The 13,168-nt window shown below is 54.9% G+C and overlaps 5 protein-coding genes across 5 annotated transcripts in view; 2 read left to right on the top strand and 3 right to left on the bottom strand.

The window, feature by feature from the left end:
• Positions 1-709: 709 nt before the first annotated feature.
• Positions 710-1,603, bottom strand: ATEG_05982 (uncharacterized protein; the record flags this gene model as incomplete). Its single annotated transcript, XM_001215160.1, has 3 exons — positions 710-1,055; positions 1,116-1,175; positions 1,410-1,603. 3 exons carry the CDS (start codon positions 1,601-1,603, stop codon positions 710-712), a joined length of 600 nt encoding a protein of 199 aa, XP_001215160.1.
• A 4,761-nt stretch (positions 1,604-6,364) lies between these two features.
• ATEG_05981 (uncharacterized protein) lies at positions 6,365-7,454 on the bottom strand (the record flags this gene model as incomplete). The annotated part of the gene is made up of 6 exons (XM_001215159.1): positions 6,365-6,399; positions 6,451-6,518; positions 6,570-6,690; positions 6,748-7,120; positions 7,168-7,313; positions 7,424-7,454. 6 exons carry the CDS (start codon positions 7,452-7,454, stop codon positions 6,365-6,367), a joined length of 774 nt encoding a protein of 257 aa, XP_001215159.1.
• A 1,073-nt stretch (positions 7,455-8,527) lies between these two features.
• Positions 8,528-10,113, top strand: ATEG_05980 (glycoside hydrolase family 15 protein; the record flags this gene model as incomplete). Its single annotated transcript, XM_001215158.1, has 2 exons — positions 8,528-9,609; positions 9,663-10,113. The coding sequence occupies 2 exons, from the start codon at positions 8,528-8,530 to the stop codon at positions 10,111-10,113; spliced, it is 1,533 nt and encodes a 510-aa protein (XP_001215158.1).
• Positions 10,114-10,257: 144 nt separating this feature from the next.
• Positions 10,258-10,857, bottom strand: ATEG_05979 (V-type ATPase assembly factor PKR1; the record flags this gene model as incomplete). Its single annotated transcript, XM_001215157.1, has 2 exons — positions 10,258-10,268; positions 10,398-10,857. 2 exons carry the CDS (start codon positions 10,855-10,857, stop codon positions 10,258-10,260), a joined length of 471 nt encoding a protein of 156 aa, XP_001215157.1.
• A 1,656-nt stretch (positions 10,858-12,513) lies between these two features.
• The window catches only part of ATEG_05978 (sugar porter family MFS transporter), a gene marked incomplete at both ends in the record, with an annotated part of 1,903 nt that continues 1,248 nt past the window's right edge, over positions 12,514-13,168 (top strand). The window contains 2 exons of the mRNA XM_001215156.1: positions 12,514-13,045; positions 13,104-13,165. Of these exons, the coding sequence (XP_001215156.1) occupies positions 12,514-13,045; positions 13,104-13,165 (594 nt within the window). The remainder of the gene's footprint in view (positions 13,046-13,103; positions 13,166-13,168) is intronic.

Raw genomic sequence — 13,168 nt, 5'->3', positions numbered from 1 at the left:
ATTTTGTCACGTATACAGATCAAGCGTGATGATGATATAGTCATTTTTCGGGCAAGAAGGTATAGCGACGTCGGGAGTGATTGACCATGAACGAAGAGAGAAGCGTCCGAGTTGTAGAGAGCAGCGATAGAAGGTCTAGAGAGTCGGCATGGTGATCGTGACTCACTCGAGGGTCATGCAACAGACGTGTCACTCCTGAATTTCCAGGCATCTCTCCGCGGGACCTGACGACATGCATGGTCAATGGTCAGGTGACATTGCACGTATCACGTAAGCACCCCCACGTGCGTGTGTGCCTTACAGCCTGAGGCAGAACTGCCTGTTTGGTTGTTTGTCATGAGGCGCATCAAGTATAGCAGGCAACGTTGGACAACAACTTCAGAACTCTCGACACAATCTGGACGTCGCTGCAAAAGCAAAACTCATATTACCCCGCCCTAGAACTATATGGACAAAGTCTTCCCATCCCAGTGCAGAAATCACATGTGTGACCTCTTTCTATATACAGCTGCAGATCCCCATGCATGCGATACATGCATGCTAGCATGTCTTTCACATCCTCCGCTTGGCCGAGGGGATCAAGGTACCGCTGCGTCCTTCGTCAGACCCCTCAAGCTTCCAGCTCATCTTGAGGCTTCTTTCTGGCTCAGGACACGGCCTAGTCGAATCTCGCGCTCACGTCGATCGCGGTTCTTATCCGTCGCACCACCTAGTCGCTGGACTTCTCCCTCCCCCCACCCTTGCATTTTCCCTGCGCGACATGGATGTTCCGGGCGGTGGTCCGTGTAAACACCGCACCACAGCTGGGGCATTCCGCTTTGGCGACCACGCCCGATTTCTCTCGCTGGTGGCGCAGAAGATTGCTGAATGTCGAGAACTCCCGACCGTTGCATCCGTGGTCCCAACACTGTGGTTTCGGTCGGAAGCTAATCACCCGGACTTGTTGTTGATCGGCATCTGAAGAGGCGGGCGCCGAGTCTGGTGACGAATATACCGTGCTCGGGGTCATTAACGGCTGTGGCGGAGGGCTCACTGTTAGAGAGCTTGGATTCGACCTGCCAGTTGCTCCATTAGTCGGAAGTTTCCAATGGACCTGGGCGTTGATGGGCACTCACGAGACTGAAGAGCCTTGGGCGAGGTAGTATTCTGGCTGGTTCATCATGTAAGACGGTGCACTACAGGCGAGTTAGCCCTCAAATCCCCGGTTGTCATGATAATTCCCAAACTCACGGGGCCGCATAGGCTTGACTTTGCAGTGGTGATGGACTGGCCGTTACTTGCGTGCTGGGAAAAGCATATGGTATGGAAGAGCTGTGCAGAGCGACAAGTCAGCAACTCGGAAGCAGGACTAAGTGGTCTCCATCGTGCATAGAAGCATGCCTTCTTGGTTGCTGCCGGGTCTGTGGTACGCCGGGCTGCGGGGGATAATATGGCGCTGCGGCCGTGCCCGGTGGATAAAAGCTGTGAGCCCCTGGTGGCTGTGGGCTGTATCCAATAGGATATCCGGCCGTCGGTGGGAGAGTCTGAGGTTGAGAGAAGGGGTGGTGATCCATGGCCATCGATGATGGCTGAACTGGCTGTGACGACCTTTGTGGCCAGCCATAGTCTATGCAAGGTCAGTCTGCGATGATCCGGAAATCACGGTGTTCGATGAAGCCGTACTGTGTGAATTGTTTGCCATGGCTTGTCGTGATCCCGTCTTTCTCGACTGGGACAGATGGATACGGTTCCGGTTTCTTCCTTGTTTCGAAGTTGTCTCGTCGGGCTGTACTATCCGCCCAAACTTTGGTCGTTGTCGTCTGATGGTTGCTATTCTTGAGATGCTCCTGGTTTCTGTCTGCCCTTATGCAGAGACGGGTCGCTCATCCAACTTTCCAACCGTTGAAGTGGAACACGTCAGTTCGGGTCGAACAGGTGACACAAATTGAGGCCGCGATCACTGTCCTCGAGCCGCGCTCTTCTCGATTACAGGACGAGTCCAGGTAGCAGGGTGCGACTGCGTGGACGAGCTTGCGCTCACAAATCAGCCCAGGAGCGTGATAATGGACCACTGAAATGCACTGAAATCACGAGAAGTGCACTGGTTCCCTGTGAGCTTGATGAGAATGAGTCGAAACGTTGCGGGTTTGTCGGAAGACATTTGAGATAGGTAACGTTTGCATGATTCCGCGGCCAGACAGATAAACAAGAATCGACCTGACAGAAGGATAGGAAGAAGGGCTGTGACCAAGTCGACTAATCAGGGGATAACGAGCACAAAGGCAAGGCGAGTGAGTGAACGTGGGAGAGAGAAACAAGGCACCAGCAGAGGCCATGAGGATGAACATACGGTCTAGTAAGTTGTCCCGGAATCCTTCGTGAACTACCACTCCCAGACCAGCCACGGGCGAACTCTGTTGTCAGCACCCACAAGGAATCCTGAGTCAATCAACGATATGGCGACGTTGAAGAGGACACGACGATATGCGAAAGTGAAATAAAAGAAAGCCCAGCGACAACGAGGGACACGGACAATAGTCCTAGGCTCTGTCAGCGTCCGGAACTGGGGGCCCAAAAAGAAGTTCGTCTGGCGACTATGGACTATGATGGAGCCAACTGCTTATGGCCGCCGTCTTAGTCCTTTTATTAAGGGAATTTTTTTTTTATCTGATTTATTTATCGCGTGGCTGATGGCTGATTCGTTTAGGCTAGGAGGTTCGAGAAAAGCAATGATTCACTGCCACTTTTTTCTCGCTCTGTCTACACCAGCCAACACCGTTGAGGGTCTCGTTTGACTGGTCCCTTGGTCTGTGTGTCGATTTCTTCTGGTCGTCCTCGTTTCCGTTCGGTCGCATTAGCGCCGCTAAATGGGGTTCTTGTGATTGGGGACGCTTGCCTCGTACTGATATCCGGGGAGGAGCATCAAGTCCGCGATCCCCCACTATGATCAGTTCCGTTTCTTCCCTTGCGCTGGGTGTCAAGGAGAAGGCCTCAGCGAGGAGAGAGTGACCCATACACCAGTACGAGGAAGGTTGTCTGTCGACTGCGTCTATGGCGACCTGAGTACGTATGCAACACTTCAGGAATCGAATGGCAGAAACAAAGAACAAATGAATAAAAACATCATCCTCGCTATCCTCTCTCCAACTCCCACCAGGTATCCGCCTTCCCATCCGTCTGGTTCAACTCCACCTGGCGTGACACAGGGTACGGCCGGTGGGAATAGCTAATTGGAAATATCTACGACGGGCGACGGGGCCCAAGGGGGAGGGGGCACCCGCATATTGGCCCGGCCTCGTGAACAGAAACAAGCTGCTGGAGCCGTCGAAAGACCGGGGGCAGTAAGCTCTGACTCCGGCATTTGGGCCAAGGTAAAATTACTGTTCAGCCCCAAGAGGCTAACGGCCGCCATGGGTAGCGTGGAAGTTGCCATCCTTACTCGATGCATTCTCATTCGATCGCGGGATGTTTCGTTGATTTTGGGGGCCAAAGGGGTGGAAGGATATGCCCGATTCGTACCCTGTCGGGACGAAGCGTTGACGCCTGGCGCTGGCGCTACTGGACCCAGGAGATGAGAGACACCACTAGGGTGACGTGGAGTCATCATGGCGATTGATGATGGCGGTCTCCTGTTCGTCCCAGGCACGACGGTTTGATTGAGGGGAGCAGAAGTTCGGAACCCTGTCGCCTTTCTTACCATGGATCTCTCGCGCTGTCTTGACCCGAAATCGACAATCAAGCGCCGGGAGCCTCCTACGAACACGACAACTCTGTCGGGGGTCATTGCTCCAGTCGGACTGATCCCCGCTGACATCCAACATAATAATCAGAAGAATAATGTCTTTCTTTCGTCCGAGTCCGTTTGGCCCCCACTATCGGAGTACATCGTCGCCAGCCACTATGGATCCGCACCTGGCCATCATACTAATCAGAGCCTCGAGCCCTACGTTTCCGTTGCCTCTTTCGGGTCCGCTCCCGCTAAGACAGGATTGAAATGGACCCCAAAAATAACCGGAGGGGGCCGAAATCAATAAAAACCACGGAATAGAAACGGATAAATTCGGACTCCATCACGGCATTTACAGAGAGGGCGTAGCTTGAAAGCAGTTCAGAGTCGCCATAGGCATCGCCCATGGGCGCATGGCGTTCCAGAGGAAGCCATACACAGTGCGGAGTGGTTGACCACTGGGACTCCAGGGGGTTGGTTAATCCCCGGGACACGAGTAATTCGCCATCGTGGCATTATCACATGGAGTGGCCGCCCCCGGTCCGGAACCAACACCAGCAAGAGTGAAACACTGGTGGACAATGACTGTCGAAGCGCCTCGGCGGAGACTGTCAGACCGGCGGATATGACACGTTGTTTTGCCGTCCACGCGAATCAGAACGAGGGTCCTGGTTCGACTGGCGGTGATGGAATGACCAGGATCAAGAACCTCTAGAGTTCGATAACCGCCCAGCTGGGAACGCGCTCGTATCTCGCCTGGAGGCGAAGGCGTCATCTCATGGCCTCGGACCGCAGAGAGTCAGCTCGCCATTTGATCGGCCCTCGGGGGAAACGGGCCAGACAGCCGCCCTAAGCAATAGACGAAGTGAAAATATATTAACTCGCTAAGCGACATCCAATCCCCCAATCGATTGACGACGTCCGTGTCACTTGATACAGACCGCCGGTCGTAAAGTCGGCCGTATCAGCCACCCTGGGAGGGGGGTGGGCTCTTGGGTCTTCTCGCAATGGCCATGGGCCCAGAGAATCGCTTCGTTTCCCTTCCCCACACTGAAACCTCTTGGTCCATCGTTATTAAACATTGGGGCCGTTTTCTCGGCGTAACCGCTCCCATACGTCCCACGCCCTTGGAAATGTTTTTCCATGGGTTCTGATTCATCCGCACGCGAGAATGGCATCTCGTTTCTTTTTACACGAGGTCCGACATCGCTCGCCTACGCCAATTGGGGTCGTCTGTTTACCCGCTAATGTGCTAGCTCGTATCGTTCGGTTATAACTTACCTAACTGGACATTCGTTCGGCCGATTGCAGGCCGTCATCTTATGCGTGGGAGAGATCGGAGAGGGTGAGAAAGTCGCCTTGGTGCCTGTGCCATGACTCGAGATCAGGCGATCGGCCGGTCTCCACGTGTGTCGTCCGGATATAGCTTACATTTTTATCGATCCTGCTGGATGTTCCTCAGCAACCCTCTGTCGAGAGGTGGATATCTCGGGGTCCACACTCCCAGCTCGTGGGCTTTAGCGAGGGTGGCTCAAAGTTCGCCCTGTCCAGTGGTTCTGGCTGCTAGAGAAACTCAAAACCGGACGCCGCTGTCGCTTCAAGATAAAGACCAGACGAAAGTTAAAGACGCAGCCGATTGAGCCTGAAACACTGTCCGTCGCGGTGGACGGCTTGTCGGGAGTCAGGTTCATGTGAAGGCTGATCGCTGCACATGGAAGATGTGAATTCTCCGCGGCACCAACATTCTTGACGTGAGATGCATATGTTCATTATGCAGTTGATTTGGTCGATGAAGTGCGATTTGTTATCTTGGATATTGTCATCCTTGACTAGGTCGACTGCCCACGAGACTAAACGTCAGCACTAATCTCTATGCTTCATCCGAGATAACGATATCTACTGCTGTCGGCTAGTTAGGTTGCTGATAGAGTCGCACAGCATGGCTCCTCCCATTCCACAGAAGCTTGTCAACGCCCACAGCCACGAACCCAGCCTAACGCATCTTCGCCTGCGAGTGTTTGACTCGATTACGAAGTAGATCTCTCGTTGACCATGCTCACACCACCCCTGGTCAGCCCAGGCCCTAAACGTAAACCTTGGCTTTACCGGCCCACAGGCGACAAACATACCACGTGGGATACTCCTTGGGAGAGACCCAGGCCCAACAGCGCGGTGGGTCGTAGTTCACATGGTCCACAGAATGCTCACTGACTTATGACCGACCAGGGAACGCAGGCTCCGTCTATAGATACATACAGGTCAGAATCTGCGACGAGCTACATCTAGGGTTGCATATAAATCAGCATTCAGAGGTATCATCAGTATGTACAGTGCGCTAAATTCATAGTCTCTTGGTCTTGATGGCGTGTTTCGTTCAGGGACATCAATCCGCTCTGGCTATGCATCAGGATGCAGAGAGCTAATGTCAGCACCAGTCGTGTCGCCGGAACACACCCTTACTCGTCCTGTGACCTGTGAGATCCGTGAGATCGGAGCTGACGAAAGAGGGAGCTGGCGCCACCACTGCCTTTTTTGATGAGCAGGACAAAAAAGCCCTTGGTGGGTGGGATGCAGCTGACAATGAAAACTACCCACATCTCGGTTCTGTAGGATCCGGCGTCAGCCAAGCCAACAATAATAATAGTGCCTCGGGGACTCTTACTCGTTCCACAATATCACGTCAGCGAGAGTGCCTAGACCGCGGTCAGTCGTCTCGCTTCTGCATCACCGGGGGAGGGACATACGGGTTGGGTCCCTGAGCCGTATCAAAAGCGTCAGCTTGACCGTCTTGACAATGGCACAGGCCCCGGCGCTGTCAAAACTTAGTGTCTGAGACTGTGACTAGAAACGAAACGTTGCTTACGCTAAGCCACACCCCATCAACACGCACAGGCCTATTCTCGTCGGGATGGAGAAAGCCTGCACCCGGGAGAATATAAGGATGGGGTACAGCGCCAGAGCGAAGTCGACGAACGCCGAATATGCTGAAATGGAGTTAGACCCATCCACGTTATGTGTGCATGTTTCTGGAGCGGACTTACCCTGGAAAAACCCGAATATCTGGATTCGTGTACGTCCCGGACATTGACCCGGGACCTGCGCATCCCAGAGCCGCTCCACGGGAGAGCACTGCACAATGATCAGGATAGCAGTTATGATATTGACCAGCAGATTACTGGCGGCGAGAGTCCAAAGCGCAATGGCACGGAGCCTTGTTTGGTAGCCCTGGACGCGCGTCAGGAACGAGACAATCGCGAGCTTTCCCACGCCGATTGCAAAGAGTGCGATGAACTGGTTGATCCATCCGTACATCAGGGCCGACTCGCGCTCTTTGTGCGATAATAGAGCCATTGTGATGCCCAGGCCATACGCCGCTGCTACTGTGAGCATCGACATGCTACCCACGCCTAGAATCTGGGCCACGGTCAGGACAGGGCGCATGGAGGGAGCGCGGCACGTACGAAGGTGCTGACGGCGAGATAGAAATCCGCCGTGATGCGGTGGACGATTCGGAATGCGGTGTAGCTTCTCGCATAGAGAAGGAGGATGGCCACGATGAACTCGATCCAGCAGACGATGAAGAATGGCCGGTGAAAACCGTCGTAGTCTGCGGTGGTCATTGGCGGACCAACCTGTTATGTGGAATGAACTGGTTTCGTGTCGGTGGAGCAGATCGCATTGGTTCACTGCGTCCTACCTGATTCACCCGTTACATACGGTCCGCTGCATGTCGAGCACTGGAGACCATGGCGAGACCTCAATTTGGAGACCTTGCTGGAGATGCGAGACGCCCCTTGCGGCAATCGTGGAGAATTCCAGACGCGACGGTGGCGGTGCCGGGAATGGATGCATAACGTCATGGAATTTCTTCTTGTACCCGACACATTCCACGGCTTTCTCAGCGTTTGGACATATCTCGCATGGCCATGCTCAGCATTGAGGGAGGATTCATGAGATTTCTACTTAATTGTCCTCCTTTGGTGAGTCAGAGCCTCCATGATAGTCCTAGTACCAGTCTGAAAGTTATCCTTCCAGGACTGCTCTCTGTGGTGTCATGGCTTTACTTGACGATTCCAGGAATATAGGCAGTTTCTTCCGCTCTGCTACCTTGTCTTACTAGGGTCTATTATTCGTCTGTCAGAACCCTATTTCCGGCAAATCCGCATATAGGGTAAAGGCTATAGTGAGATATACAATCTTCTCATCCCGCTCATGCAACGGAGGTCTATAGAACTCCTGCAGTATGCGCTTCTATACATTTCACGTGCAGCACATCTAAAGCAAAACCCGATCCCAAACATGACGAATAGACTGCATCGAAGTGGACATCTGCGAATACCGGACGTGATCTGGCAGGTGTCCCCGACTATTTTCCAGCCTTATACTCCGTGCCTCGGCCCTAATCATCATGGATCGGACGATATTCCCGGTCTAGAAGACAACAGTCAAGCTCCCACTAAAAAGCCGGACTCGACCGGCCGTGCTGTGCCGATCTAGATTGGCTAGAGTCATGGCCTCGGGCAGTCGTCGGGGCGATCAGTTTCACTAGGCTGAAGATCAACAGACCGGCTCCCCCGTGGGCTTCCACTCCCCATATTGTCTGCCTTCATCGGCAGTCTGCGCAGATTATCTCCGAGTGATCGGCCCGTTGCTTGCAGGTGGCATGCATTGTGACGATGTGGAGACGTTCCTGCATGTTGTTCCGGGACTAGACCCGAGAGAACTATATAAACCACGACCACGACCATAGAGCAGAACTCAACAACAACAGCAACAACAGTCTCCAGCACTCTCAAGTATAGAGTTAGAAACGAAGTCGACATGTTGACCAAAGCTATTCTCCTCAATGCTCTGGCGGGCACCGCCCTGGCATCTCCTCACCACTTCCCCGTCTTCAAGAGACAATCCAGTCTCAGCGACTTCATCAGCAGCGAAACCTCGATCGCGAAGAAGGGCGTCCTTGCCAACATCGGCGCTGACGGAGCCAAAGCCTCAAACGCCTCTGCTGGAGTCGTTGTCGCCTCTCCGTCCAAGTCGGACCCAGACTGTTCGTCGCCAACCCCCTCCCTCCCTTCCACGGCCATGCTAACCACCACAGACTTCTACACCTGGACCCGCGACTCCGGCCTGACGCTGGCGGCCTTGATCGAGCAATTCCTGGCGGGCGACGACTCGCTGGAGACGCTCATCCAGGAGTACGTCACCTCGCAGGCCAAGCAGCAGGCGGTCTCCAACCCGTCCGGCGATCTCTCCGACGGCTCGGGGCTGGGCGAGCCCAAGTTCAACGCGGACCTCACGGCGTTCACGGACGCCTGGGGACGGCCGCAGCGCGACGGGCCGGCGCTGCGCGCCTCCGCCCTCATCGCGTACGGCAACTCCCTGGTGACAAGCAACAAGGCGCTGGTGCAGAAGAACATCTGGCCGATCGTGGCTAACGACCTCGCCTACGTCGGCCAGTACTGGAACCAGAGCACCTACGACCTGTGGGAGGAGGTGCAGGGCTCGTCGTTCTTCACGACCGCCGTGCAGCACCGCGCGCTCGTCGAGGGCAAGGCGTTCGCCACCTCGCTCGGCGAGACCTGCGACGCCTGCTCGGTCGCGCCCCAGATCCTCTGCTTCCTGCAGAGCTACTGGAACGGCTCGGCGGTCATCTCCAACACGCCCAGCAGCGGGCGCAGCGGCATCGACGCTAACTCCGTCCTCGCCTCCATCCACACGTTCGACCCGGCCGCCTCTTGCGACGACACCACCTTCCAGCCGTGCAGCTCGCGCGCCCTATCCAACCACAAGATCTACGTCGACTCGTTCCGCGACATCTACACCGTCAACCAGGGCCGCGGCGCTGGAAAGGCGGCTGCCACCGGGCGCTACATGGAGGACAGCTACATGGGCGGAAACCCTTGGTTCGTCCCCTCCTTAATATATACTCTTGTCCGAGTTAACGGAAGATATGCAGGTACCTGACGACCCTGGCCGCCGGAGAGATGCTGTATGACGCTCTCTACCAATGGGACCAGCAGGGCGCGATCAAGGTGGACGCAGTCTCGCAGCCGTTCTGGGCGGACCTGGTCGGCAACGTGACGACCGGATCCTTCGCCAAATCCTCTGCGCAGTACCAGTCGATGACCAGCGCCGTCAAGACCTACGCCGACGGCTTCGTCTCCGTGGTGCAAGAGTACACCCCCAGCGACGGCAGCCTGTCGGAGCAGTACGCCCGCGACGGCGGCGACCCGACGTCCGCGACCGATCTGACCTGGTCTTATGCGGCGTTCCTGACCGCGGTCGCCAGACGCAATGGGACTGTGCCGGCGTCGTGGGGCGCGTCGTCCGCCAGCGATGTGCCCAGCCAGTGCAGTGGGGAGACGGTGCAGGGCGCGTATTCCACGCCTGCCGTGCCTTCTTGGTAGTTGGTAGAACGTTGGACTGGACATTGGGGTGTAGATGGTACTGTCGCTCGTTTAGGAGGACGTGTTTCTACATAACTTGTACAGTGTCAAATAGCTTGTATTAAACATGCGCGAGGGCTTCAATCAAGATCAAAGTTCATCTACCTAGGCAAGGTCTATGGGGTATCGGGGTCAGCAACGCATAAAGATGATATCAGTATCACAACACATCCGCAACACTCCACAGCACAACGACATATATCTACTCCGTAATATCTACTGCCCATCCACCTTCTCCCACTCACTATCGGTACTCCCATAGCCGGAGTTATTATCCCCGCTGACGCTGGCCCGCTTCCGCACCTCCCCCTGCCGGGCTGCCGCAGTATTGACAGCCGCTGTCGTAGCGGTAGTCGTAGTCGTCGTCGTCATTGTTGTTGTAACCGTCTCCCTTCGGGCGTTTGTAACACCCTCCGTCTCGGTGTCACTCTCGGCCTCCTCCCGGGGCTCCGATTGCTCCCTGGTTTTCTCCGCCTCCTGAGCTTCCTGAGCGCAGCGCACCTCGCGCGCAAACCAGTTGATAGACCACCACAGCGCGGCGGACAGGGCGGACAGAACGACAAAATGCACGCTGTAGGTGGCCAGCAGCAGGACGAGCAGGACGAGCTGCAGGGCGGCAAAGGTGGCGTTTGTGGCGATCAGGAGGGTGGGCGTGGGCCCTGGGGTGAAGATGCTGGACCAGAGATCCTCCACGAACGAGGCCATGTTGAGTACTGAGTACGGGGTGTAGGGTTGTTGATTCTGGAGTAGGTCGTTCCGTGTGGTAGGGTTGGTTGGATGCGGGGGTAACGAGATGACGTTGCGGGTCGGGCGGAAAATGGCAATCCGGGTTGTCACCGGGGTTACGTAGTGCGGTGGGACATGGGGAGCTGGGGTAGTGATATCACTTGGTATAGAGGCAAGATGGGGAGGAGCAGGGATGGGAGAGGAACGAGGAAAGAGAGAAGATGGTTGTTTTGAAGATAGAGTACAAAATTGAAAAGTGATGGTTGTTGTGATGATGCGTTTGTATGGGATGACTCAAGCAGGGGATCCAGGTGATGCCGCAGGGTGATCTTTCTATACCACTCGTGACTGTACAGGAATGTTTTTCAGTCTCAGGGGGTATCTATGTAGATGATAGTAGTCTATAGTGTTAAGCATGTCAAGATGCTGGTAGTAGAGAAGCAAAAGTGGCTTGGTCTGTATGGAACTGTCCGGAGTGAACCGAGTATACTCCGTGATCCTATAGCCAAGATATATATGAGTTCACTCCTGATCATCAAGATATCTTGCGTTCACCTGCGACTATGTACAGCTACTCTGTCACCCGTGACCGTCTGCTCTCAGTCATTCCGATACTCCTCCTATTCCCCCTCCTGACCGGGACCTATCCGAGCGATCGGCACATGCGGGGACGGAATGCCAGACGAGTGAGAGTATATGTCGGCCTTTGACTTGGGACGGTGGAGTAGAAGGAAAACTGGAGACACCGTCCGTTCCCGAGGTCAAGTGGTGCTACCCCGTGGGGAGTGTAAGAATACTGCCAGGGAGATGGACCAGGATAGGTTATCTATGTAGATATTGAGTATCTTGATGCATGAAGAGAGAGAGATAGGTTATTAAGGCTTGTCCCAAAACGGCAATCCAGTATCCAGCACCAGACATCAGACAACAACAGGATCAGACAACAAGACACCCACCCGACTCCGGCAATTCTCGGCTTCCCCTGCGCTTGATTTGACTTTCTCTTAATCCTGTCCCAACTCGTCTACTCGGCCTTTGACTTGTTCAAAAGGGGAAGTCGGGTTGCCGTGGGGGATGGATCTCCATTAAGAGTCGTCATACCTCCTGAATGTGATGGACCCAATGAGAACGATGGTTTAGTCGTGATGACCATCAGATTGACGTTACGGGTCTTAGACTGACTACCTACAGAGTATGGATTCTTGAATCCGGATTGTTGCTCAGAACTGTCTCTATCCTCCTCGTCTGGTGTCTCCCACTTCTATACAGAAGAGCATACTCAACTGACTGAAACACACCACCACCAATTCACAGCATAGAATCACCTGGAAGGAGTGTCTATAGAAGTGTCTATAAAGTGAATTGGTTCGGTTCCATCCCACGCTCTTCTAGCGGCTTCGGAGGCCCACCTTAAGCTACCCACTCCCTATACCCTAGGGTTCTTTTCTTCTGTATGCTTCTCCATCTCCGCTCCCAGACCGTAGGAATGTCATCTCATCAGCGAATCAAATATGTAGGTCGGCCTTTGGACCGTGAGCTTGCATGGGCCTGATCAACATATAAATCACTCATGTGCAGCCCTTGCTTCCAACGTCTTACATCCATCAAACCTCCGCCCCTATACTCCCCCTAGCCATGGACGACCAACATGATCGCGAACCATCCAAACTAGCCCGTGACACCTCCCCCGTCAAAGGCTTCTCCCACCATGCAGAGGACATCCTCCATGAACGCGAGCCCTACGGACCCGCCGGTCTGCGCGGTCTCGTCGCCAACCCGTTCGTCTTCTGCTGCGCCGCCTGTTCGACGCTCGGCGGGCTCGTCTTCGGCTACGACCAGGGCGTCGTCTCGGTCATTCTCGTCATGGAGCAGTTCCTCGACCGGTTCGTCGAGCTGGCCGATAACCACCCGGGGTCGTCCTTCTGGAAAGGCCTCATGACGGCCATGATCGAGCTGGGCGCATTGATCGGCGCCTTCAACATGGGTTGGCTGGCGGACAAGTACTCGCGCCGGTACTCCATCATCGTCGCTGTCGTCGTCTTCACCATCGGATCGGTCCTGCAGACTGCAGCGGTCGACTACGCCATGTTGACGGTAGCCCGGTTGATCGGCGGTCTGGGTATCGGCATGCTGTCCATGGTGGCGCCGCTCTACATTTCCGAAATCAGTACGCCCTCCCTCCCTTCCTTCGTCTCTGCATCCCCACACCCAGTCTAACGGGATAGGCCCCCCCGAATGCCGCGGCACCCTCCTCGTCATGGAAGAGTTCTGCATCGTGCTCGGCATCGTC

This window comes from Aspergillus terreus, genomic scaffold (genome assembly GCF_000149615.1).
Source record: "Aspergillus terreus NIH2624 scaffold_8 genomic scaffold, whole genome shotgun sequence".
Classification (NCBI taxonomy): Eukaryota; Fungi; Ascomycota; class Eurotiomycetes; order Eurotiales; family Aspergillaceae; genus Aspergillus; species Aspergillus terreus.
Note: the sequence above shows the minus strand (reverse complement) of the source record. Positions and strands in the feature narration are given on the sequence as shown.